This window comes from Danio aesculapii, chromosome 23, assembly GCF_903798145.1.
Source record: "Danio aesculapii chromosome 23, fDanAes4.1, whole genome shotgun sequence".
NCBI lineage: Eukaryota > Metazoa > Chordata > Actinopteri > Cypriniformes > Danionidae > Danio > Danio aesculapii.
Genome location: NC_079457.1, coordinates 19,502,063 through 19,526,695, shown reverse-complemented (window position 1 = coordinate 19,526,695; position 24,633 = coordinate 19,502,063). Strand labels below are relative to the sequence as shown.

Genomic DNA, 24,633 nt, shown 5'->3' with positions numbered 1-24,633 from the left:
TTTATTCATTGGAAACACGTATTGAAAAACAAATGAAGGACGGCTGTTTTATTTTCGTTTTAAATTTCACCAGATATTGGCAGAAAAATATTTTGTTTTGTTATTCGAAATAAAAAAAAAAAAAAACATTTGAAAAATTTTCTCATCCATTTTTCACAACGAAATAATTTTTTTCATTTTCAATATCATCATTTTCTTTTTTTTATCTATGTAAAGGCAAGGCAAGTTTATTTATATAGCACATTTCATACACAATGGTAATTCAAAGTGCTTTACATAAACAGGAATAAGAGACAATTGTAAGAAAATAAAAACAAAGAATAAAAATGATTAAAAACAGATGAAAATGTGTTAAAACAGGTTTTAAATGAAAGCAAACGGAAAGAAAGACATAATAGTGAGATCTGTTGGATGTAGGACAGTGCTCATTCAGTAAAGGCACAGCTAAACAGCATACCTTGCTTTTCCTACTCTCACTCTTATACACTCAGTACAGACACAAACATACAAAAAAAGGATTATTAACACTACCCTGACAATAAAATACTTTCGTAACTTAAAAAAAAAATTCATAGCAGGATAGTATCATCACTGTTCACGAAGCGTGTGTGGAATAGTCGACTCTTGTCAATTGAATCTTTAGAAAATAATGCCCAACCAAGAAACAAAGTGCATTATTTTGTTTGTTGTCTCTTGTTCCTAATCATTTGTAGTGAAAAAAAGTTAGATTTGAACAAAGCCTTTGGTGTTATGCAGAGGTGTTTGTTTAAAAGTCAAGTAAGCTCAGGCATCATGATTTACAGTCATTAAGTTCTTATGCATTATGCATCTCATCTCAGAGTTACTCTTGTTACTCTTCTATCAGCAGGGACCGTATGGTCTCTCCAGCCCGGTGTAATTACCTCTCCAGTGCTATTTTGGCCCCGCAGAGCTCTAATCATTCTCAAGCCTACTTAAACCTGAGTCCTATGACAAGAACTCAAAGCACGAATAGATAAACAACTGAAAGTTTACTCCAAATGCTGCATGCATTCAACTTGACATCTAACATTCATCATTTAAATACAATAATGACTAAACAAAACCACAAATTGTAGTTCATATTGGTATTGCTTGATTAAATTAACTAACTCTTAACCCTATGAATTATACTGTATTCTATAGATATTAATCATTTTTCAGATAGCATCACTTGTAGTTTAGAAGTTTGTATTACTACATTTTTATATTTTTTGTGTGGCATGTGACAAAATCATCCTCATATTCTAGATAATACATAGATTAGAATATCAGATGGTGGTAAAAATGAGCGAGTCGTTTATTCATTCATTTAACAGATTTATTAAAAGGTAATGAAACAAGTGTCTATTTATAGATTAGTTTTAAAATTAGTTTTATTTGCAATTAGCTTGAAAACTGATTCATTTAGGAACAATAAATTGTTATTAGCTTTGACTTTATTGAAGGGTAAACAGGGAAAGTGCACAGTTAGTGTTCCTATTATTAGTTCTTTTCTTGATGTCTGTAGTAGCTGCAGTAGTAAAGATGTCGTGTTGTGCTGTAGGATGCCAAATTCGAAAGTCCAAAAATAGAAAACTGAACTTTTACTATACACCACACTGCGTTAGTGCTAACTGCAGACGTCTTTGGCTAAAAGGGAGCTGAATGAAGTGACGACCTAATTAGAAATGCTGGACTCTGCAGTTCTCATGTTATATCAGTTAAGTTCACGCTATGCTGAATCATACACATTACTCGTTTTTGATTGCAGCAATGATTTCAGCAAAAACAGTTACATATGGTTACTTAAACTGCGGACACTTAATGCTAAGAAATCCCAATAGGTGGATTCAGAGGTTTTTATTAAATTATGTTAAACAAAGAAAATGTACCTTGTTAAAAACCAAATAATTGTCTAAAGTGACATTTAAAAAAAAGTATATATATTTTATTTACTAGCTAATAACATAATCATTACATATAAAATGAAACTTATGAACCTAATCAGAGGAGCCTGATAGAAAATGGTCATTTACAAAAAAAGAGGTCTGATGGATATAGCATCTGAACTCTTCATTTATATATATATATATATATATATATATATATATATATATATATATATATATATATATATATATATATATATAAATATAGTTGAGGACAAGATGATTAGCCCTCATAGGATTTTTCCCAAATATTTCCCAAATTATGTTTAACAGAGCAAGGATTCTCAGTATTTTCTATCATATTTTTTCTTCTAAAACCATTTTAAGGTCAATACTATTACTAGTCTCCTTAAACAATATCCACTGTTAGACAATGACTTGCCTAATTACCCCAACTTGGCTAATTCATTTAGTTAAGCTTCTAAATAGCACTTTAAGCTGAATACTAGTATCTACATAATATCTAGTAAAATATTATGTACGGTCATCATGGCAAAATGAAAGAAAATCAGTTATTATATGGTTATATATGGCCACAGCCATATCACCCTGCAGCACAAGACCGGTTACTCACTGAAGCTAAGCAGGGCTGAGCCTGGTCAGTACCTGGATGGGAGACTACATGGGAAAACTAGGTTACTGTTGGAAGTGGTGTTAGTGAGGCCAGCAGAGGGGCGCTCAACCTGCGGTGTTTGTGGGACCCCCTCCACCCCCCTCTCATGATTGTGAAGCTTTGGGTGTATGGCTATACATGATAAATGCACTATATAAATACACATTACATTACAGTAGAAATTAGTTATTAAAACTATCATGTTTAGAAATATGTTAAACAGAAATTGGGGCAGCACGATGGTGCAGTGGGTAGCACAATCGCCTCATAAAACTGCTGCAAAAACATATGCTGGATAAGTTGGCGGTTCATTCCGCTGTGGTGACCCCAGATTAATAAAGGGACTAAGCCGAAAAGAAAATGAATGAATGAATGATAAACAGAAATTGGGAGAAAATATAAAAGGAATGCAAGTTTAACAGGAGGGCTAATTCGGACTAACTGTATGTCATTCATTCATTTTCTTTTCGGCTTAGTGCCTTTATTAATCCGGGGTCGCTACAGCGGAATGAACCGCCAATTTTATCCAGCACGTTTTTATGCAGCGGATGCCCTTCCGGCCACAACCCATCTCTGGGAGACATCCACACACACTCATTCACACACACTCACTCATACACTATGGAAAATTTAGCCTACCCAATTCACCTGTACTGCATGTCTTTGCACTGTGGGGGAAACCGGAGCACCCGCAGGAAACCTACGCGAACGCAGGGAGAACATGCAAACTCCACACAGAAACGCCAACTGACCCAGCCGAGGCTTGAACCAGCGACCTTCTTGCTGTGAGGTGACAGCAATACCTACTGCGCCACTGCGTCGCCCTTACTGTATGTATATATGTATATGTATTTTTTTTTAAATAATTCACTGGAATATAATGGTTTACAGATATAATCCTCAACAGTCATTGTATGTCTAGTTGCTCAAAACTTGAGATATCATATCATTAAAAAAATAAAAACATGTACATGTTTACTTTACAAAATGATTCAAAATGTTTATTTAAATGTCTTAGAAACTATCCAACTAACTATTGTATACACGGTAGGCTTTAAATTGTTAAATATTTGACTATAAATCATGCTGCATTCTCACTTCCCTACTTTCGACTTTTCAGTGATATTGTTAAACCTGCACTCGTCTCCGTGTGTCAGCAGGAGTCAGTGAATGATCAATGCGCTGTGGTTGCGCCCTGCACGACACAGCCAATCCATCATGCAACAGCAGAGCCCGGCTGAAGCTGTGGTCACGCTTGTCTGCGAGAGAGTACATAATTCACAGTTGATTTGCTTCCTTCTGGTGGTCAGAGCTCAGTGATGTGAGGTCAGTGTCACGCATTGATCCACCACACTGACATTATCCCAACATCCAGACACAGCCAATAAAACGCTTCCTTATAAGGAGCATCTAAACATGCTGCTTATTTCGTAACACATTAAACGCACGTTATAAGACGACATACTGTTATAATGAGGCTGCTACACAGAAAAAAATAAAGCTTGTAAAATACGATCAGACTAAAAGCATGAGGGAAAATTGGGTAAAATTGCATGTTACCAAGACAAGAAGCTATTTACTGTAGTGATGTAAACACTAAAAACTATATGATCAATTAGTCATAACAACATATGTTTTAGTTAATTGTAACATAAGTTAATCATGTTCTAACTTAACTTTATAAGTTATGCAAGCTGTTTTAAGTCAGATTAACATAATTTAAGTTCAATGGACTCTTAAGTTTAATTTGATTCAGCTTTAAAATTTAAGACAACCAGGATTTTTTTTACAGTGAAGTAATGGATTACATAGTTTCAATTTATTACACTATAAAAAATCTTCTCGCCTTTATTTATCTGAGTTGAATAAAATCTTTCGAGTCATCTCAACTTCAAAAATATTTTGTTAAACTTGGTATAGCTAGAAAAAAATAGTTGAAACCCGAGTAACCTATGAAATTGAGTTGAAGTAGCAAAACCCTTTGTTGTCATAACTTTTTCCATTTAATTTTGTGTTAAAGTGTATAAATCACTAGTTTTTTCTCAAAAGTTGTACTTTACTAAGTCGTTTTTTTTGTTAAAGGTACTTTTACTTTCGTACATTTTAGTGCTGTATCTGTATTTTTACTCCACTTTTTTTTCTGCCATCTGCAGTCACTACTTTATTTTTGTCTTTGGTGATTGGCTAAGTAGAACAATCAATCCCTATTCTCATCCAATCAAATTGCGCATAGAAATATGGCATCAGAATAACCGACCTCAAGACATGGACGCTTTAAAAATGCAACAAATATTAAGTGTTCAAGAAGACACAAAATAATCACGCATAACAAACAAGAGACTGTTTACACTGTATGTTATTGATGATGATGATGATGAAGAATGCCTAGTTTATGATGACTGCAATGGCGAATGCCCTTTAGCAACAACTAAATGCACTACAGAATGTTACGTTTTCAAATACATGCACACATTGAATGTATTCTATTCAGCCTGATCTTAGGAGGAAACAACTATTTTACATTTTGTCAGTTCAGTGGCTACTTCGTACAAATTCATTCATACAGAAATATACGATTTTTAAAAGGAGGCGTGGCACCAAACCCCAACCCTAAACCCAACCATCCAAATTCAATGCTATCTCATGGCAATTCGTAACTGATTGTTTTAGTGGCTATATGCATATGGACTTTTAATTTTCAGCCAGGCAGCCAAGGGCTTCCAGTGAGCTGTCTTTCCATTGCAAAATTGTCACTTTTAAGATCTGATTTCTTTAAAAATCAATTATCTTCACTGCCTGTTAGATATACAACATAAAGTGGGTCTGCATTAAATTCCATTTCCCCCCGCCATGTCTTTAAAATATGACAGTTTATTTTACCCCAGGGTTTTAATGGAGTTTCTGGCTAGTCTGTTGGTACAGTACGAATGGCGCTAGTACTGACAACTTATTTCATCTCATTTTACACTTGAACAACTAAATGAATGCTTAAGTGTATTTAACTGAATGTATTCTAATTAGTGCTGTTAAAACTAGCGCATTAACCATGCGATTAATTTGAAATATTTAACGCGCAAAAAATATATAAAGCAATTAACTCAGTTGCACTTTTTTTTTATTTCCTGTTGTGGCCGATGTGTGTTAAACACGCAAAGAAATATGGATAAGAACAAGGAAGGACTTATAGAAGTCCTTTAATATAATTTGATACCGCATGTCAAATGGAAAGAAAAAACTTCCACACTTCGTAACTCGGGTAATCAACTCCTTTGAGGTAATCAAAAAACGCTGTTTACTTGACAGACTCTTAATCAGCTTACAGTCGGAGTGTTGGTGTCCATGTAAATGTACTCCATGAAAGTGCCAGATGATGTCGCAAGCTGTCACTTGCAGTCCATGATGTCGCAAGCAGTCCATGCGCCCTCAAATGTTTCATTAAGTTTGACGTGTTTCCCCCTTACATGCAACTTTTGTAAAGCGTCTGCTTCATGTTGCTGTGTCAGCTTCCTTGCTCGTACAAAATAGCTATACTTTAGAACACTTAAAGCAAATTTGATGAACGCTATGGTACGTGTTGATGAATCTGAAGGAAGTCGCTCGGGTGCGCTGTACTGCACGTTGTGTGTGTGTGTGTTTCCTAGCAACAAGAACAAATGGACGATGTCCGTATCCCTCAAAGTTGTTTAGAATTTAATGTTTAGAGATGGTGTGACCAAAGTCCCTGTAAGAATTCCATAGTCTTTGGTGTGACACAACGCGTACCTTTGATGCTTCTTACGTCCTTGTCACAGCACCAGTGGCATCAAAATTCATATGCTGATTCGGTGATTCTGCTTGTTCTCGCTTTCAGGTCACATCATTCAAAAGAAAACAGTCACAGTCCCGATAAAGTCAACAGGCTGGACTGTCTTAGCAACTGGCTCAATGTAAAGGAGGACTAAACAAAATTGTTTCTACTTTATAATTAATGTTCTCAGCTCTCAGCAATACAACTTTTCAATGAGTTCGATTGTTTGTATTCAACACTTTATTATAATTTTCCAATTTCCATATTTGCAATTTTGGAATTTTTAGCGGTCCACTTAGAATCCAACATGGAAATCATGTTTGTTTTTTATTGGCATTGATTGTTTTGAAATTCAATTGGCACTTACATGCCTGTGTTTTTATTTCTGTAATAAATATGACTTTCAAGCCAACTGTTTGAGGATCTTGATGGTTTATTTCTTCATGTGTGTTGTTTACATAAAGAAATCTGTCTTACAAGTTAAGCAAAAATTCTGATAAACAATCATATTTTGAATTTTAATAGTTTCTTTGTCTTAATTTTACATTTGATTAGCCAAAAAAGTTTCAGTCATTTATTTGCGATTAATTGCAAAAAAGTGTAATTAATTAGTTAATTTTTTTATCGATTGACAGCACTAATTCTAATTACATTATGACATAGATGCTGTAAAAACAACCTTGTGAAATAGAAAATAGTCACATTAAGCTTTCACCGGAAGTGTATTGTTGCCTTTAAAACTCTAGCTGTGCATAGAGCCTATTCCATAACATTCATACAGTTTGGTACGGTTTGCTCATCCCCAATGACGGTTGGGTTTAGGGGTGGTATTTGGTACTTCGCCTCCTTTTTAAAACCATACATTTTTGTACGACTAAACTCTAAACTAAACCGAATTAACCACTAAACTGACTACATAAAATAGTTACGTTTTCTCATAAGATCAGGCTGGATTTTGCCTCGCATGTAAACGCATCAACCATAAGCTACATTTTTAATTAGCAGGGTATAAGTTGGAAAAATTTTCACAGCTTAAAACTAATTACTGTTGAGTACTTTTAAATGGCCTACTTTTTACTCAAAATTTGAGTTGTATTCTACACATGCACTACTTTTGGCAAGTAATGAAACTTTTACCCGAGTATGATATTTCAGTACTCTGCCAATTACTAAAGCAGCTCACTTTCCTGCTGCATTGGTAATAGCAGTCTAATGAATTCCTCATGAGGATTTCTACATAATGCTGAAGTGATATTAAAATCGCTAGTATATATAGTCTAACAATGGTCAAAAATTCTAATCTAAAGTACAACATCAGAGCCACATAACGACTCTAAGACAGGCTGACTCGGTTTCATGACCCGCCCAACAACAATCAAAGCACTCACATGCTCATTACAACGTACGGTAGAAGTACATCCACACAGAAAAAAAAAGTCATTTTAACAAGACGTTCATTCACGGTGAACAGGAACAGCAGGTCTCTTCATTAGTTTATCACCAATTTATCTGCATGATCATTCTCAGTCTTCTCTGAAAACATTGAATACTTTTTTCTCATTCATTTCCATAATATGGTAATGGAATCTATATTAAGTTCAGTGCGTCAGAATCTTTTTGTTATTCTAAAAATGTTTGATTTTATTTGAACAGCACCACAGGGAAAAAAACTGAGCCCTACAGGGTTTAATTGGTAACATTTCCAATTTGACACATTTAGTGAACCTTGTAATACTACGGTAATACAGTCCTTCCCTCAGCAATATTATAAAGATGCATTCGATACTTTTAAAAGGTATTAAAATGCCATATCTGATGGGTTTTTAAATTTTTTTACTGGTGTTGAAATTAGGGTTGGATGTGTTACAGGCAATAACGAACCATTTATTAATTGTTTTGAAAAGTTTTCTTTAAAAATGTTTACTTGCTTTATTTTTCTCTTTCACCAATTATCTCCAACAATTTTACAAAGTATAGACCTTTTTCCCTCAAATGAGGATTTCATACATCAAAATCAGTCTCTGTTCTTTTTGGTCAAAAATGTCAGAAACCCCAAAATTTCAATTCTATCTTCATTTACTGACTCTTCACCTATCTAAGTTTCTTTCCTCTGTTGATTGCAAAAGATGATATTTTGAAAAATGTTGGTACTTGGTACCCATTGATTTCTGTAGTAAATTTCCCCCTACTATGGAAGTGCCAGCAACCAACATTCTTCAAAATATCTTCTTTTTGTGTTCAACAGAAGAAAGAAACTCATAAATGTTTAAAACCACACGAGGGAGAGTAAATGATGAGGTCATTTTCATTTTTGGGTGATCAATCCCTTTAAATACAATCAAATCCATCCCAATAATTGCCTTTTGTCATTCTGTATTATAATATTTTCCAAAAATCACTATCCAAAAAAAAATAAAACCTCATTCTAAACTTAAGACTGGACAGTATAGAATGAAATGCTTAACATGTTTGCTGTCAGTGTTTTTTGCAGCGTTTGGCTCTTGTTTCTCTCTCAACGTGTGCTTGTGGAACGGACTGGTTATGAGTGCTGAGGGATTGCAGGGCTTGAACTCGCTGTAGGCGTTTACTGAGCTCATTGTCACATGCCTGGACCAGCGCTGATGTCCTTTCACTGTCCCAGACCAGCACCTCCATCATTACCTTCGCTCCCTGCCTCACCACCATCTGCATCAACAAAAACAGGCTCAAACATACAGGTTTTCCTTTTTTCCATTCCATCATGTTTTTTTCTATGACTATCATCCAATTTTGCATTATTTACAAAGACAGTTTTTCGGGGTTCATACACATTTTTACTACTAAAATTCCAGGACTTTTCCCAAAACTTTCTGGTAGATATTCATGACCTAATGTTTCATTTAATGTCTATGTACAAGTGGTAAATAAGAAAAAATAAAAGTAAATTTTTACTGTATATCAAAAAGTGTGATGATCTACATAGTTTATTTTTATTTTGATATCTATAAAATAGTTCTTAGAAAGAATCTCGCTGTCTCTGTGAAAATTTTGGAATTAAGAAGAGTACAAATTAGCCTTTAGCACCCACAGTATCGTCCCTCTGTAGTTAGAGATTGTTTCTGAACATGACACTCAAAATGTAGCTTGAATTAAGTTAAAAGTGAGCGAAAAAATTGGACAAGCTGAAACTGCGAGTTACTTTTTTTTTTAAACCCACACAGAGAATGTCACGAGAAAGGACAGACAGCGCAATTAAATTTACCCAATCTTATATCTCAAATATATGCAAGTACACAGATATTTCTTAAACAAATTACCAAAACATTTTGGGTTTATTTATTTTTCCAAAACTTCCAAAAAATGTTCCAAAACGCCTTGTCAAAATTCCTTGACTTTTTCAGGTTTTCCAGGACTGTATGAACCCTGGTATTAATATGAACATATCTAAAAATCAAGACATGCACATTTAAAGCAAAACGTTATCAATATGACATAAAGACATATGTGACCCTGATGTGACAAAATCAGTCTTATGTTGCACAGGTATATTTTTGATGATGGGCAAAAAATACATTATAGTTTTTTACATGAAGACATTTAGTAAATTTACTGTTGTAAATAGTAAATATTATGCATCACTAAACACTTAATTTGTATTGAAGCACTTAATTAAATCACTTGAAAGGTGATTTTCCCAATTATTTTTTAACCATCAGAATTTTCAAATATTTGTATTTCAGCCAAATAATGTTATATACTAACAAACCCTAAATCAATGGAAAGATTATTTATACATATCTTTCACATTTGCACATATGACTGATTTAGTTGTCCAGGGACACATTAAAAAACATTATTATATAAAAAACAAACTTATACAGGGTTTCTGCAGGTTTCACAAAGTCAAATTTAAGACTTTTAAGACCTTTTTAGGACCATTATGAATGCAATTTTAGACTTATACAGGACTTTTTTTTACATTATATTATAATTCATTATATCATTCATTGTTTTAAATGAATTGTCAAAACAATTAAACCTAGTTGTATACATACATTTTTCAATAAACGAAAGTGAAGGGGGGTATCCAATAAATTAATTTACTGTCATTCATTAAATAATAACTTTATTGTTATTTTATTATATATTGTATTAAACTAAATAAACCCTGATTATTTAGTCTAGCAAATTATTATACAGATTATACTCCTGTGGTTTGTGTTCATAGTGTACCACTGAAGAGTGAGTGCCCCCTACTGATATACAACCGAAAGTACAAAAGAAAAGTGTATTTTTAAATATTCAAAGTCAACATGACATCACACATGACCCTAAAGTAAGCAATATCTACTGTTCATCATCCAATTGATTCTGTAACATCAAGTTCAAGGGGCAGTTCACTAAAAAAGGTTCAATTCTGTCATCATTTACTCCTTCAGCTGCTAAAAACTTCATTAGTATCTTCTGTTGAACACAAAAGATATTTTGATGAATGCTTGGCTGGCATCCATTGATTACCATAGTGAATCAGCATTCTTCAAAATATCTTCTTTTGTGTTTAACAGAAGAAAGAAACTCATAAAGGGAGAGTAAATAATGCGGTCACTTTCATTTTTGGGTGAACTAACCCTTTAAATAAATCCTAAAAAGACAAGAAACTTTATCAGACATCATACCTGCAGCTCTTGGTTGGACAGTCTGGTCTCTGGGTATCTTTTGTCCCTCAGAACCATTAGTGTGGTGGAGCTGAACCCTGCTGCGGCCTCCACCTGCACCCCATCTGTCTCATCTAGGTTAGCACCTGCAGCAATGACAGTAGATAAATGTTCTAAAAGCGATGGAAAGATTGGTCCTGTCACAACAACAGATAAGCTGTTGATCATCCAAGCTGCTACTTTTCTTCATTCCACCAAGGCCATAAAAAAGGAGCTTTTATAAACTGGTGCAACATTTAGAAATAGCTCAGTGGCGCCATTTAGTGGAAGCAAAGGCAAAGCTGTATTGGGCTTATTTGGGCATTTTACTAAGGGATTGTTGGAATTGATTACTAATGTTTGATGTAAACATAGCCTTACTTTCTTCCTGTGGGTCCAAGGTGCCTTCTCGCTCCATGGCTTTCAAATAGAGCCTCAATAAGTCTTTGGACTGCCTCTCTTCTTCTCTACGGTCTAGTGTTCTTTGCAGTGTGTCCTGTAGGACGTGGGTTTTCTGCTGTGAGAAGTCCAACGCTGAAGCCAGATCAGAGCATGGCACATCTATCAAACTCTATAAAAATATTTTCATTTAGTTATTCTCTGTATGCCACTTAAGGAACATTGGCTAATTATATTATCTTGTATTAGGGTCAAATGTTTTGGCTTTTTGTTCACCAAGGCTAGATTAATACGAGAAATACAGTAAAATTTTACATAAGTAAATTAACATGTTAGTTCAAAGTAGCTGTTTTTTATTTTTTAATATTTTTAAATAAATGTATTCCTGTCATGAAGATATGCATTTTCACAATTTCACACGATCTTTCAGAAACCATCCTTACATGCCAAAGTGGTACTCAATAATGTTTATTATTATTATGAATATTGAAAACAACTGTGGTTAGGTTGTTATTACACATGAAAGTTTAGGATAAGATCTTTTTTCATTATAAAATAAATGTATTTAACAGGGCAACATTACATTGATTGGACTAAAGAATCCTAATATAAAGTATCATGGTTTTCACTAAGTAAATATATAAACAGTGCAGATCAATACGCACATAAATGAGTACACCCACTTTTGAAAATTATTCATTATTTATCCAAATCCATATACATTTTTAAAAAAAATTAAACGAGTTTGCTTACAATAACAAAAATTATTATTATTATTATTAAATGTATTTATTTTATATTTTTTACATTTTAAATGGCAATATCACCGTTTTTCTTAAGAAATAAAAGATAATACATTTAAATTCATTCATTCATTCATTTTCTTTTCGGCTTAGTTGCTTTATTAATCAGGGGTCGCCACAGTGGAATGAACCGCCAACTTATCCAGCACACGTTTTACGCAGTGGATGCCCTTCCAGCCGCAACCCAACACAATGGGAAACACCCACACACTCCTGCACACACTCACATACACTACAGCCAATCTAGCATATCCAATTCACCTGTAACGCATGTCTTTGGACTGTGGGGGAAACCAGAGCACCCGGAGGAAACCATTTAAATTCAAAGGTTCAATAATTACAAACTACAAAATTTTATACATCATCTTTGACAGCTTAAAACAGCTCTTTTAAAATTTTAAATATTACATTTTATGAATTTAATCAGTAGTGAACATAAAATACAAAACCATAAGATATCGAAGTGATTTCAAACTGTTGACCCCCAGTGTACATGTACAGTAAATCAGTGTTTCTCAACCACATTCCTGGAGGACCATCAACACTGCATGTTTTGGATGTCTGTCACACCCATTACAGCTCTTTCAGTCTGTGCTAATGAGCTGATGATCTGAAACAGGTGTGCTCCAGGAACGTAGTTGAGAAACACTGCAGTAAATGATAATGTTCAGGTATGTCAGGAGTATTAGTAGACCTGTAGATCTGCCTCAGACATGAGGATAATACTGGCCAGGTCCTGCCTCAGCTGCTCTGCCAAACCATGCCAAGAGTCAAACCCTCCATCTACTTCCATAGAGTCTCTACAAGACTGGGCTGTCCCACCAGCAACTAGACAACAGAGACCAGTTTAGATTAGTAGTTATTTACTTAAATATTATTGACAGTAATCTCACAAAAAATCTTACTTTGATGAGAATGCACCCATATTTCGTTGGCATCTAACAACATGAATTTGGTATTTGCTGGCAGACACAGAAAGTAAGCCTCATCTTCAATAACTGTCCCATCTTCTTCCAGCACCACTGAGACTGATGCACTGGGACAAAAGTCTAGAGCCTCAGCACCTGTGGTAGACAGAGATGAAGAGAATGGCTCACATGACCAGCAGAGCAAAGGACATCAAGCTTTGGTAATATCAACTTCTTTGGGAAAATTGTTTTACAGTAAAAAGCATTCTTTATATAATATAATTTAGCTTAATTAAACAGTACTGTTTTTTATGTGTATGCTTAATTCAACTAAACTTTCATCGAGCGGACCACTTATTAAATTCAGGCTTAAAACCACATATTAGCATATTTTTATAAATTCATATTTTCAGACCAACCTTTAATTCTGAGTTGATAAAGAGAGGTCACGGCCAGTCCGTAATACTTCAGTCGGCTGACGTTACACACTTTACATGGTTTTAATTCTGTCATGATGATGGTCAAAGTTCAGAGTTCATAATTTACTTTCTTTAGAGCATCACCTTATGTTTTCGATTGTTAGTTTTGTGTTTGAAGCCTCATAACTAACGTTACACTGAATATTCACAACATCTTTGTAACACTGTTCTAGAAGAATTGAAAATAAACATAGTCGATATCTGCTTCCGTGTTGTGAAATGCGCTACTGATCGAGTCTGTCACAGCTTGTTGGCTTCGTGACGCGAGTGAATAGTTCTTTTGAGTCGATTCCATTTGACGAACCGTATGGATTGAACTGATTAATGAATGCACGGCAACGAATCTAGTACGTCCAGGTCCATCATATTTTCTTTTTCTTGCAGGCGCACAGTATTCAAAATAGCTACTCAGTTGTGTATGCGATTTTGAGGACATCCCATGCAGTGTCCAACATTAATAATAATAATAATAATAATAATAATAATAATAATAATAATAATAATAATAATAATAACAATAATAAATGAATAAATACATCATTTCGAACATTTAAAGTGCACTTTGCTTTTTGAATACTTCATTGTCACACTAAACTCCGCAGAAAAGCCACGCACCTTTGAAAATGTTTTTTGGAAAAGAACTGTTCAAAAGAACCGACCACCAAAGACGACTCGAACTTCGCCTCACTAGTTCAGACGACAGTAATCGAGCTCCGGTGACGCGATAGCGTCGTTAGCTTCCTGGCTAACAGCGCCGACGACATGGCATCACAGGACCAACCTGACCAGCAAAATCAGGTAGTTGATAGCAATTCTCCAGCAGATAATATGCATTTTGATTGTTCGGCCGTGGACGTGCATAGTGAATGCACTCTTTGCCACGCCTTAATTGTTGTAAAGTCAATAATACGGCTGTCCCATGTTGTTTTGGAAAAGTTTTAGCAGGCTTGCTAGCGTTCTCCTTAGTGAACATATACAGTTAGACAGATGTGTGTGACAGGTGCGGGTCACAGAGAACACGGCATTCAGGAGATTTCTCCATGTGAAATGATATAATGTTAACGTTAAGCAGAACATACAACAAATATCATCTGTTATCTGTTATGTTCATTCAAGGGTCATTGACCCTGAAAACATGACAGGACACAACCATTCCTCCATGTGCTGCCCATCTCTCAGTAAAGAACTGTTGACAGCTTTCATGGTAGCGTTATTTATCCAAATTATTAGCAACGATGTAGAAGTGTATAAGCAAACAAACTAACAGCATATTATATATGACCCGTTTGCATGCTGTTTAACCCTGTATATTAAGATGCAATGAAGTAAAAATAAAAATCAGTACAATGTATACATTTAATTTTAATTTAATTTTAAGTGGATAGCATACAGTATATATTCTGATTCTCAAAGTATTTTCTCATTCATTTGAAAGGGATTTTTTTTTTAAATGTGTAAAGGGTTATAATTTTAAGCCTTAAACCAAACCAGCCAGGCTCTATTTCTGGAACTTGGCCGTTGTGTTTTTTTGTTTTGCTCTTTCTTTTATTAACTTTAATGACTTGTTTTATTTAATGACTGTATTTTTAAATTGAAGCACAAATGCTAACAGTTTGGAATAATTAATAATAGCATTATAAATATGTTTACATGTTTAGTTTTTTAAGACCACATTAAAGAAAAAACTATAAAAAATGGCTATATCTGAAGGCTAGATAACAACGGCTACTGATAACCCTGTGGAATGTGTTGGTGTTTGTCCTCTGTGAAGATGACACTTAATGATTCTTAAAATACTCTTTGAAACCCCACGAGGCTTTAAATGCAACCTTTTTGTAGTCAACACCTTGGATGAGACATTCAGTGTATAAATATTTGTTCTGTTATGAATAAAAGCATCTATAATCAGGGTGTGTAAGCTTTGCAGCTTTCTGTGTACTACATAGCAGATGGTGCATTTGGTTAGACGTTATTGGTTACCCACAGTATCGTCCCTCTGTAGTTAGAGATTGTTTCTGAACATGACACTCAAAATGTTGCTTGAATCAAGTTAAAAGTGAGCGAAAAAAGAGGCGAAGCTGAAACTGCGAGTTGCTTTTTTTTTACACCACACAGAGAACGTCATGAGAAGTGACAGACAACGCAATTAAATTTACCCAATCTTATCATCTCAAATATATGCAAGTACACAGATATTTCTTAAACAAATTACCAAACACATGGTGCATTTGGTTAGACGTTATTTTGTCTGATATTAGGGCTTCTAAGAGTCATAATTCCCCTAATTCCCCACCAGAATATTCCATTATCATTTGTGGTTGGTGTCAGGCAAAATTTAAACTTTTTTTTTTAAAAATACATTTTATACATCCCCCCCCAAAAAACTATAAGCTATATTATATTATATTATATTATATTATATTATATTATATTCCCGTTGATGGGTTGCAGCTAGAAGGACATCCGCTGCCTAAAACATATGCTGGATAAACTGGCGGTTCATTCCGCTGTGGCGAGACAACCTCAGATTAATAAAAGGACTAAGCCGAAAAGAAAATGAATGATTATTATATTATATTATATTATATTATATTATATTATATTATATTATATTATATTATATTATGTTATGTTATGTTATGTTATGTTATGTTATGTTATGTTATGTTATGTTATATTATATTATATTACATTATAAACAAAGTATAATATGAGGAATTCTCTTATCAATAGACTACAAACAACTTTATCATAAGTCACTAAATTTGATCTGTAAAGAACACAACGTCCAGCAGGGCAGGAAAATTATATGTCAAGCTCAAGGCAAAGATGCCAACAAATATAACAAAAAACGCCTCATGAACCCATTTCAAGAAAAGGAAGCAAAAATTGAGCTGCACAACAATTACAGCCATCGCAACTGAAATCTAAAGTAAATTAGAAAAGGATAAATTCGCTACATTACATTTAGATCTGTGCACTTTATCTATGGGCAAAAAGTTAATAGAAACAGTCAATAGTATCGACTTACAATCCTGATAATAAGCATTCCTAGTAGAAATGTTTCTTAAGCAGTGAATATCAGCGTTTTGGACTGATTTCTGAAGGATCATGTGACTTTCCTTTTTGCAGTAAATAGTAAGACATTCTAAAATACAAAAAAAGTCATTTTAAGTTGTGATAATAAATAAATGCAGAAGAAACTTCTATCAAAAACATACAAAAAAAAAAAATTGAAAGGGAGAGTAAAACTGCTTAAAGCTGAATACTTACCCTGAGGTGGCTTTAAAAAGGCTAATTTGTTTACAGTAAGTCAATTTTACTTAAAAGAGTCATCTTAATGGCTAATTAGTAAATTAAATGTCCTAATTTGAGCCTTGCAGGCTTACTTAGTGCTCTAAAGTGGATCTAATGATCAGAACCAAAACCGTGGTGCCAAAGACTGACTCATTTGAAGAGCGATGATAAAGGCAGGAGTGTTAATGGTTTCTAATGGCACTCATTAATGTAGCAAACCATTGTAATGCATACATGGTAAGGGAAAACTTTTTCTTTTAGGCTAATAGGACAAGACGTCTTTTGGTTATGAAGACATATAATAATGACAATTAAGTTATTATAAAATGATTAATTTCTCAACAGTGATAGATGCTACATGGTGCATTACTGTTCAGAAGTTTGAAGTTGGCTTTTAAGAAAAATGCTTCTTATACTTCACAAAGCTCTGATTTAATTCAGTTCAGCTTTATTTCTATAGCGCTTTTTTAGTTCCAGTAAATTGTAACTGCTTCAGTCCAGTTTTTTCACAGTTGAAGTTTAGTGTAATGTAAATGTCACTGCTGAACGCCCAAACACTGAAGAGCAAATCCAACAATGCACAGCTCCACAAGTCCCAAACCAAGCAGGACTAGTGGCGAGGAACAAGCTACACCAATTGACTAAAGTTTGTTCCACGCCACTGGCTTATAGATCATCGATGGAGTTGCTCTTCTTAAGAAAAATAACATTTCTATTATTCAAAAAGAAAAATTATAGTTAACCTATTTGCTTTTATTGTTTATGATTTGCTTTTGTATTTGGACTATTTCCCATGGCAGATTCTTTGAAAAACCTGCCTCTGATTATATTTCTGTGAGCACTTTGCACATTGAACTTGATAACTTTAAATAAACATGTCAAAAAAATGTTTAATTTAGTTAAATATTATTATTATTATTATTATTATAAAATTATTATTATGATGATTATTATTGTTATATGTTTTGTTCAAAATACAAGAATTAATATAAATAGATCATATTTGTATCATTATGGATGTGTTTACTAACATTCACTTTTGATAATTTCAGTATTTCCCTGCTGAATTGGTTTTATTATTATGTTTAAATGTTAAAAATCACACTGACATGCGCTGAATTGAAGTGTACATTTCTGGTAGGAGATTATTTTTGACTTATATTATTGTATGTTTGAAAGCTCTATGAAATTGATAAAATTTGAAAGCTGATTACACTTACAGAACATCATTTGAAGATGAAAATGCTCTTGTCTGGTTAGAGCACTGTGCTTTTCTGTAAATGGCTCACACGCATCCCTAGATGGCAGTGTAACACAAGGTTGTTTTTCTTTCTTTCAGAATGCTGCTCCAGCCAGAGAAGATGCAGCTCCGAGAGAAGCGCTGGTAAGTTATTATGAGTCAGACTAACCAGCATGCACTCTTCTTCACTGGGATTTTACAGGGGTACAGTCAGTTTGAAACACTGGTTTGCATTACTATTACTGTATGTGACATGTACAATGCAATTGTTTTGTTCTGCTATTTTGTTTTGGATTGAATAGTATTCACTTGGTGAGATTTTTTTATAATAATATGTAGCAGTCAGATATCTTCTGAAATTTAATTGAATGAGCTGCATTAGTTATTTAGGCTACATTATATAAAATTAGTTTTCCAAAAAAGAATAATAAATAACTGTCAGCTTTGGTTATCAGAATAATTCTGTAAAAATTATTTTGTATTTAATTTTTTAAACATATTAACCTAACATCATTTAAAAGTACTTTATAACTGTAATTTACAAAACAGAAAATGAACTCTTTTAAACTCGTAAATTTAACAGTGGAAATTGCTACTAACATATTTTTGGTACCCAAAATGTACACTTGCAGCTCATGAAAAAATGATTCAAATATGAATCCTTGGATTTACAATAATTTTTTTTACATTAAGTTGTTGTAAACAATTTATTTGGGCTGAATTTAAACAAACTAATTAAGTTGAACATTACAAAATTTATTTAGTTTTTTTTAAATTCAACACATAAATTGTTTGCAACAAATTTTCAGAAATCATTTTTTTCAGTGTAATTAAAGATGGATAAAAAGATATATGGAATAGCATTATACTGTAAAATATCAGCATGAAATTTGTGGCATCTTACAGTTTTCATACTTGTTTAAGAAACTGCATTTTTGCTGAATTTCACAGTTACAATTGTAATTATCTTAAAGTGTATTTCTCTTATGTCTAGTATCATGTTGTTGTTGTCATGTTAGAAATATTAAGCCAGTTAAGGCTGTATCTTAAGAATTTAGCAAAGATGCAATTATTTGATCAAAAATGTCAGTAAAGACATTTATTTGAAGAATTATGCTTCAAATTTCATTCATTCTTCATTCATTCATTCATTTTCCCTTGGCTTAGTCCCTTTATTAATCAAGGGTCCACAGCGGTATGAACTGCCAACTTATCAAGCATATGTTTTACTCAGTGGATGCCCTTCTTGCTGTGAGGCCCACTGCACCACCGTGACACCCTACAGTCAATTTCATTCATTCATTTTCTTTTCGGCTTAGTCCCTTATTAATCTGGGCTCTCCACAGTGGAAGGACACTCATACACTCTCATTCACACATGTTACATACGGACAATTTTAGCTTACCCAATTCACCTATACCGAATGTTTTTGGACTTGTGGGGGAAACCGGAGTACCTGGAGGAAACCCACGCAAACACGGAGAGAACATGCAAACTCCACACAGAAATGCCAACTGACCCAGCCGAGGCTCGGACGAGTGACCTTCGTGATGTGAGGTGAGTGCCACCTGCTGAGCCACCATGCCGCTGCTTCAAGGAGTAAAAACTTTGATAATACAAGAAATGGGGGCTGCGCAGTGGGTAGCACGTTCGCCTCAGACCAAGAAGGTCGCTGGTTCGAGCCTCGGGGTTCATGTGGGTTTCCACCACAAGTCTAAAGACATGCGCTATAGGTGAATTGGGTATGCTAAATTGTCAGTTGTGTATTTGTGTGAATGAGTGTGTATGGATGTTTTCCCAGTAATGGGTTGCAGCTGGAATGGGCATCCGCTGCGTAAAACATTGCTGGATAAGTTGGCTGTTCATTCCGCTGTGGCAACCTCAGAATAATAAAGGGACTAAGCCGAAAAGAAAATGAATGAATGAAGTGTCTCTCGAGAACTAAAATAGCATGTTAGATGGCAAGATTATGAATGATAATGAATGCATAACATCCGAGGACGAAATGCAACTGTAAAATATATTCACACAAAAAAAAACGGCTATTTGAGATTCTAATAATATTTTACATTATGACAGTTTTTGTCATTGTCAATTCTCAGGTGTGATCGGCCTGAAACTTTTGACGTCATTTAGTTTGTGATTTGCAAGCAGGCAGTTTTTGTGAGCAAACTAGCTGTAAAAGTGAGTAATCCTCCCCCATCCCCAGTCTGCCGTGTTCTCCTTTAGCAGCGGAACTGCTCTCTTTCTTTTATTGCGCTTAAACTAGGAAGTTCTTGGATATCTATGGCACATTACTATCATTGGACAATAGGCTGTGTATTGTGCAGTTTTGTGTGATGTGATTTTCCGCTATGAATTCTATCTAGCCATGCTCAAAGCACTGTCCTTAACAGCGGGGAAAAATGACGATTATTAAGGCTTCTTGGCTTTCTAACTGCTTGACAAGTCCCCCTTTTTTCTCCGCTTTTCTCTTTTTGATGAGCTGCTCTTTCCCAGTTAAGTGGATTATTACAGCTCTGGATAATTTCATGTCACAAGGCACTTATTTGGATGGGGTGAATAATTGAAATCTGTGTCTGAAAGGATTTGATGTGGATGAGCGGAAGGGGAATAGTGGCAGGGCTGGAGGGAGGCTCTGGGCGCGAGTGCCGGGGTGTCAGGCTGGGGACACCAGTCACGTTAACAGGTTCTGACTCACCTCGCCGGATGGGCGGCCCTCGCTCCTCGGTGGCAGGCGACTCTGGCTGGAGTCTGAGGCAGAGCAGGTTTGGACCTGTGCTGTCACTCAAAACCCAGCACACAGTCGCTGAGTTCAGGCTTGAGTTCTCTCTCCAGGCTTGTTCTTCTTCCTGGCCTGTCCTTCTACTCCTTCTCCCACACTGCAGGACTTGAGTCTTTCTTTAATTAATCGCCCCCTCACTTTTGCTTTTTATTTCTCTTGTGTTTTTCTTTTCAGTTTCACTTTCAGCTTCTTTGCATTCAGTTTTTCTTTCATTTTCATTTGCCTTTTTTTCTTTCTTTTGATTTTGCGTTATTATTTCTTTGCCTCTCACTTTTCCTTTCATTTTATTGCTCTTTCATCTCTTTTTTCTTGTTCCCTAAATTCCTGTTCATTTTATTTAATTTTCAATTCTCTTTTTTCCTTTTCCGACTTTGCTTTTTATTTTATTTACTTTTTGCTTTATTATTCCTTTGCATCTCACTTTTCTTTTTTTTCAATGCTCCTTCATTAACCTTTTTTGTTTCTTTGAATACCTTTTCGTTTTATTTTTCATTTCTCTTTTTTCCATTTCCCTCTTTACATTTTATTTAGTTTTCTTTTCATTATTTTTTGCATTATTATTCCTTTGCATCTCATTTTCCTTTCATTTTCATTGCTCTTTCCTTGTCTGTTTTCTGTTATTTTTATTTTCTTTTTAATTCTTTTTTCTTTTGCTTTTTTCTCTTTATTTTCATTCATTGATTCTTTTCCAGTTTTATTTAAAGGCACCTATGATGAAAATCATTTTTTAAGCTGTTTGGACAGAGCTGTGTGTAAGTGTAGTGTCTACAGTTATATTGGAGTGATAAAAGACAATAAGTCTCTTTTTTTTATTTCCTGATGTTAAAAAAGGATCCAAATCTCTCCCATTTTGAGGCCTACTGCAACGTGAGGAGTGCGGTTTCCTGCCCAGCAATTTGATTGACAGCTGTGTATTAACATGTCTCTGTAGTAACACTTATGATCATATTCACAAGACAGGACGTGCAAAAAGCAACTAGGATTAAAAGATCTGTTCACCTCGCTGTGATCATAATCATCATCAAATGTGATCAAGAGTGAGTTTTACAAGTTTAAAACATTTTTAAAACAGTCATGTTTAATGAAGCGATTTTACCATCTTATCACCACAGCCGCATGTCAGTACATTATAAAGAAGTGCTTCTGTTCCGGTTTGGGGACGTTAAATCAGGTTTATTTTGTATATTAACATAACAGATAACTAAAGCAGTGGATATTAACTGGTGTCCTGTCCTATTTGCCGTGCAAAAACAGTGCAAAGTTAAACAGGTACTGTGTATGTGTATCTGTGTGCGTGCGTGAACTTTGTAACAACATTGTGTGTGATTCAATGAAAGGCTTGAATTAACTCCACAACAAATACATCAAATCATTGGGAAGTTCTTACTGTAGATTTCTCACAAACGTTGCCTGAGATCTGCTTTCTTCATGTCTGTCACTGTGCTGTTTATCTGACACAGCCGAGGCGGAGATTGAGGCACACTCTGACAGGCACGTGAGAACAGTGGGCGGGGAAAACTAGCATTAAAGACATTGGGAAGAAAACAGCTACAGTGTATTCAGAGCAGAAAATTCCAACATTCTGAAAGGTAAATAAATAATCTGATGGGTGTTTGAGCTGAAACTTTACACACGTTCTGGAGAAACAAAAGACTTATCTTAAACCTTGAAAAAGGGGTCAAATAGATGCCTGTTAAATTCCTTTGTGTTCTTTTCCATTTTTTCCATTTCCACTTCTGATTCATTTTCCTTTCATTGCCCTTTCCTTGTGTTTTTCTTGTAATATTCTTTTTTCTTTTCTTTCTGTTTATTTAGATTTGGAACTATTTTCTTTCATTTTACTTGCCTTTTTTCTCCCCTAGTTGCTCTTTTTTCCATTTGCTCTTAGTGATTTCTTTGTTTTTATCTTCTATCAATAAAAATAAGTGTTCTTTTAATTTAGATTTTCCCTTTCATTTTTTGACTCTTTTTGTTCATGTGTTTCTTTTCTATCCTCCTTTTATGATCTCCTTCACACCAAATTCTGTGTATTTCCAACACCTTAAAATCGTTCATGTACAAAACATCTATTACATAGATGCCCAAATAGGGCCATGGGCCAAAGTGACCCATGGTAAACTTTGATTTGGCCCTCTATCCTATCTGAGAAGTGAGGAAAATTATAGGTATTGTTTATAGGCTGGACGATATGGCAAAAATGCAATCTCGATAATTATTTTCATATTGAACGATAACGATATATTTTGATATAAGTTGTTAATGCTTCCAAATTAATAGAGTATCCCAACAATGACTTCAGCCTCAAAAATGGAGGGTCATTAAATGGCATAACATTTTCAGCCGATTAATTTGTTGGTGGCTGAAATTTTGGTTGCATCTCTAATATCACAGCACATTTCTGCTGTGTGATTTGGCTCTTAGATCAATATAGAGTAAAAAAGTCCAGAGCTTATCCTTGTTATTGACAAAGTTGATCATGTTCGATATCATATCGTTTATCTGCCCATCCCTAGTTTAGAGATTTTCATTTCAAACCTAAAGTAACCTTTGTCTGTTTACTTTATTGTTAAAAGCTAACTGAAATTAAATGTTTCTATTAAATGGTGTAAATTAACAGCATTAATGTACACACTGTCAGATAGAGGACAAATCAAGGCAAAGGAAGATTCTGCTTGACTAGTGAACTCCACTGTGTTAAATGTGATGTTTATGGTTTTATTGCAATTGGTTATCATATTATGGCCCAGTTTCACAAACAGCGCTTAGATTAAGCCAGGACTAGGCCTTAGTTAAATTAGGCTATTTAAGACACATTTAAAAATGGCCTTAGAAAAATATATTACTTGTGTGCACCTGAAGGCAAAAAAAATTACACTATGTATTTTAAGACTCTCACCGCAAGTTATTTTGAGTTGAGACAGCTCAAACATGCAATTTATCTTGACTAGCCTTAACCTTGTGTGAAACTGGAGGTAAATGATATACTGCATTAAATACAATTTAAAGTGATGTTTTCCAATAAATTAGGAAATTAGCCATGGCAACTTTAATGAAATATAGTACGTATATTATGTTTACTTTCGACTCTCAATGATTTGGGTTTTGGACCTTTAAAGAAAAAGTTTGGGCACCCCTGATCTATTGCATTTATTACTGTAATCACTGAATGCTGCAAATTTCAAAATGAACAACACTATCTGAATGTAATGTGCAGGGAAGACAAAGATTTACCCATAATAATGACTGGTGGAGTTAAAAATCACCTCAGGTTGTCAGAAAAGCAAAGCTGGTTTGAATCCATGTTTGTCAGCTCTGGTGTTTGCCTTTTAGTCTTCTGTGGTGGGCTTTCTGCCTCAAAGGTGTGTGAAAGGTTAAATATCTCTCCCTCCAGTGGTGTTTTGCGGTATCCTCCTGCGATCTACCGGCAGCGACTAAAACGCTCAGTGTGTTGGCATGGTAACTGCCGGCTCCATGGGACGCTCTCCCAGCCTCGCTCTGCCCGCTGGGGCTCCACCGCATGCCCCAAATATCACTGGCCTCCTGTGGAAAGAGTGAGGGATGCAGGAGCAGAGGGAGGAGGTGAAAAAGGGAGGAGGGAGAGAGGGAAAAAAAAGGAAAGTTGTCACAAGAACATCCCGGTCTCGCCGCAACTTCAAAAGCTCCCCTTCCCCAGGATATTAAGCAACTGTGATGAAAAATT

At 34.8% G+C, this 24,633-nt stretch overlaps 2 protein-coding genes across 2 annotated transcripts in view; one reads left to right on the top strand and one right to left on the bottom strand.

Moving 5' to 3' along the window:
- Positions 1–8,527: 8,527 nt before the first annotated feature.
- On the bottom strand, positions 8,528–13,846 carry LOC130217121 (DNA fragmentation factor subunit alpha-like). The gene is made up of 6 exons (XM_056449155.1): positions 13,552–13,846; positions 13,130–13,288; positions 12,919–13,052; positions 11,404–11,593; positions 11,005–11,129; positions 8,528–9,034 (listed from the first exon to the last, which is right to left on the bottom strand). The coding sequence occupies exons 1-6, from the start codon at positions 13,643–13,645 to the stop codon at positions 8,825–8,827; spliced, it is 912 nt and encodes a 303-aa protein (XP_056305130.1). The 5' UTR covers positions 13,646–13,846; the 3' UTR covers positions 8,528–8,824.
- Positions 13,847–14,339: 493 nt separating this feature from the next.
- pex14 (peroxisomal biogenesis factor 14) overlaps positions 14,340–24,633 on the top strand; it is a 161,115-nt gene continuing 150,821 nt past the window's right edge. The window contains exons 1-2 of the mRNA XM_056448788.1: positions 14,340–14,409; positions 18,248–18,292. Coding sequence (XP_056304763.1) covers positions 14,374–14,409; positions 18,248–18,292 — 81 coding nt within the window. The 5' untranslated portion in view covers positions 14,340–14,373. The remainder of the gene's footprint in view (positions 14,410–18,247; positions 18,293–24,633) is intronic.

Bases quoted from the DNA above. Each gene is read 5' to 3' on its own strand.
- LOC130217121 (XM_056449155.1), bottom strand. From the start codon at position 13,645: ATGACAGAATTAAAACCATGTAAAGTGTGTAACGTCAGCCGACTGAAG. The intron at 13,289-13,551 runs GTTGGTCTGAAA...TGTCTACCACAG, and splicing joins TTATCAACTCAGAATTAAAG to GTGCTGAGGCTCTAGACTTT. The intron at 11,594-12,918 runs GTCTACTAATAC...ATATTTTTATAG, and splicing joins TGTCTGAGGCAGATCTACAG to AGTTTGATAGATGTGCCATG.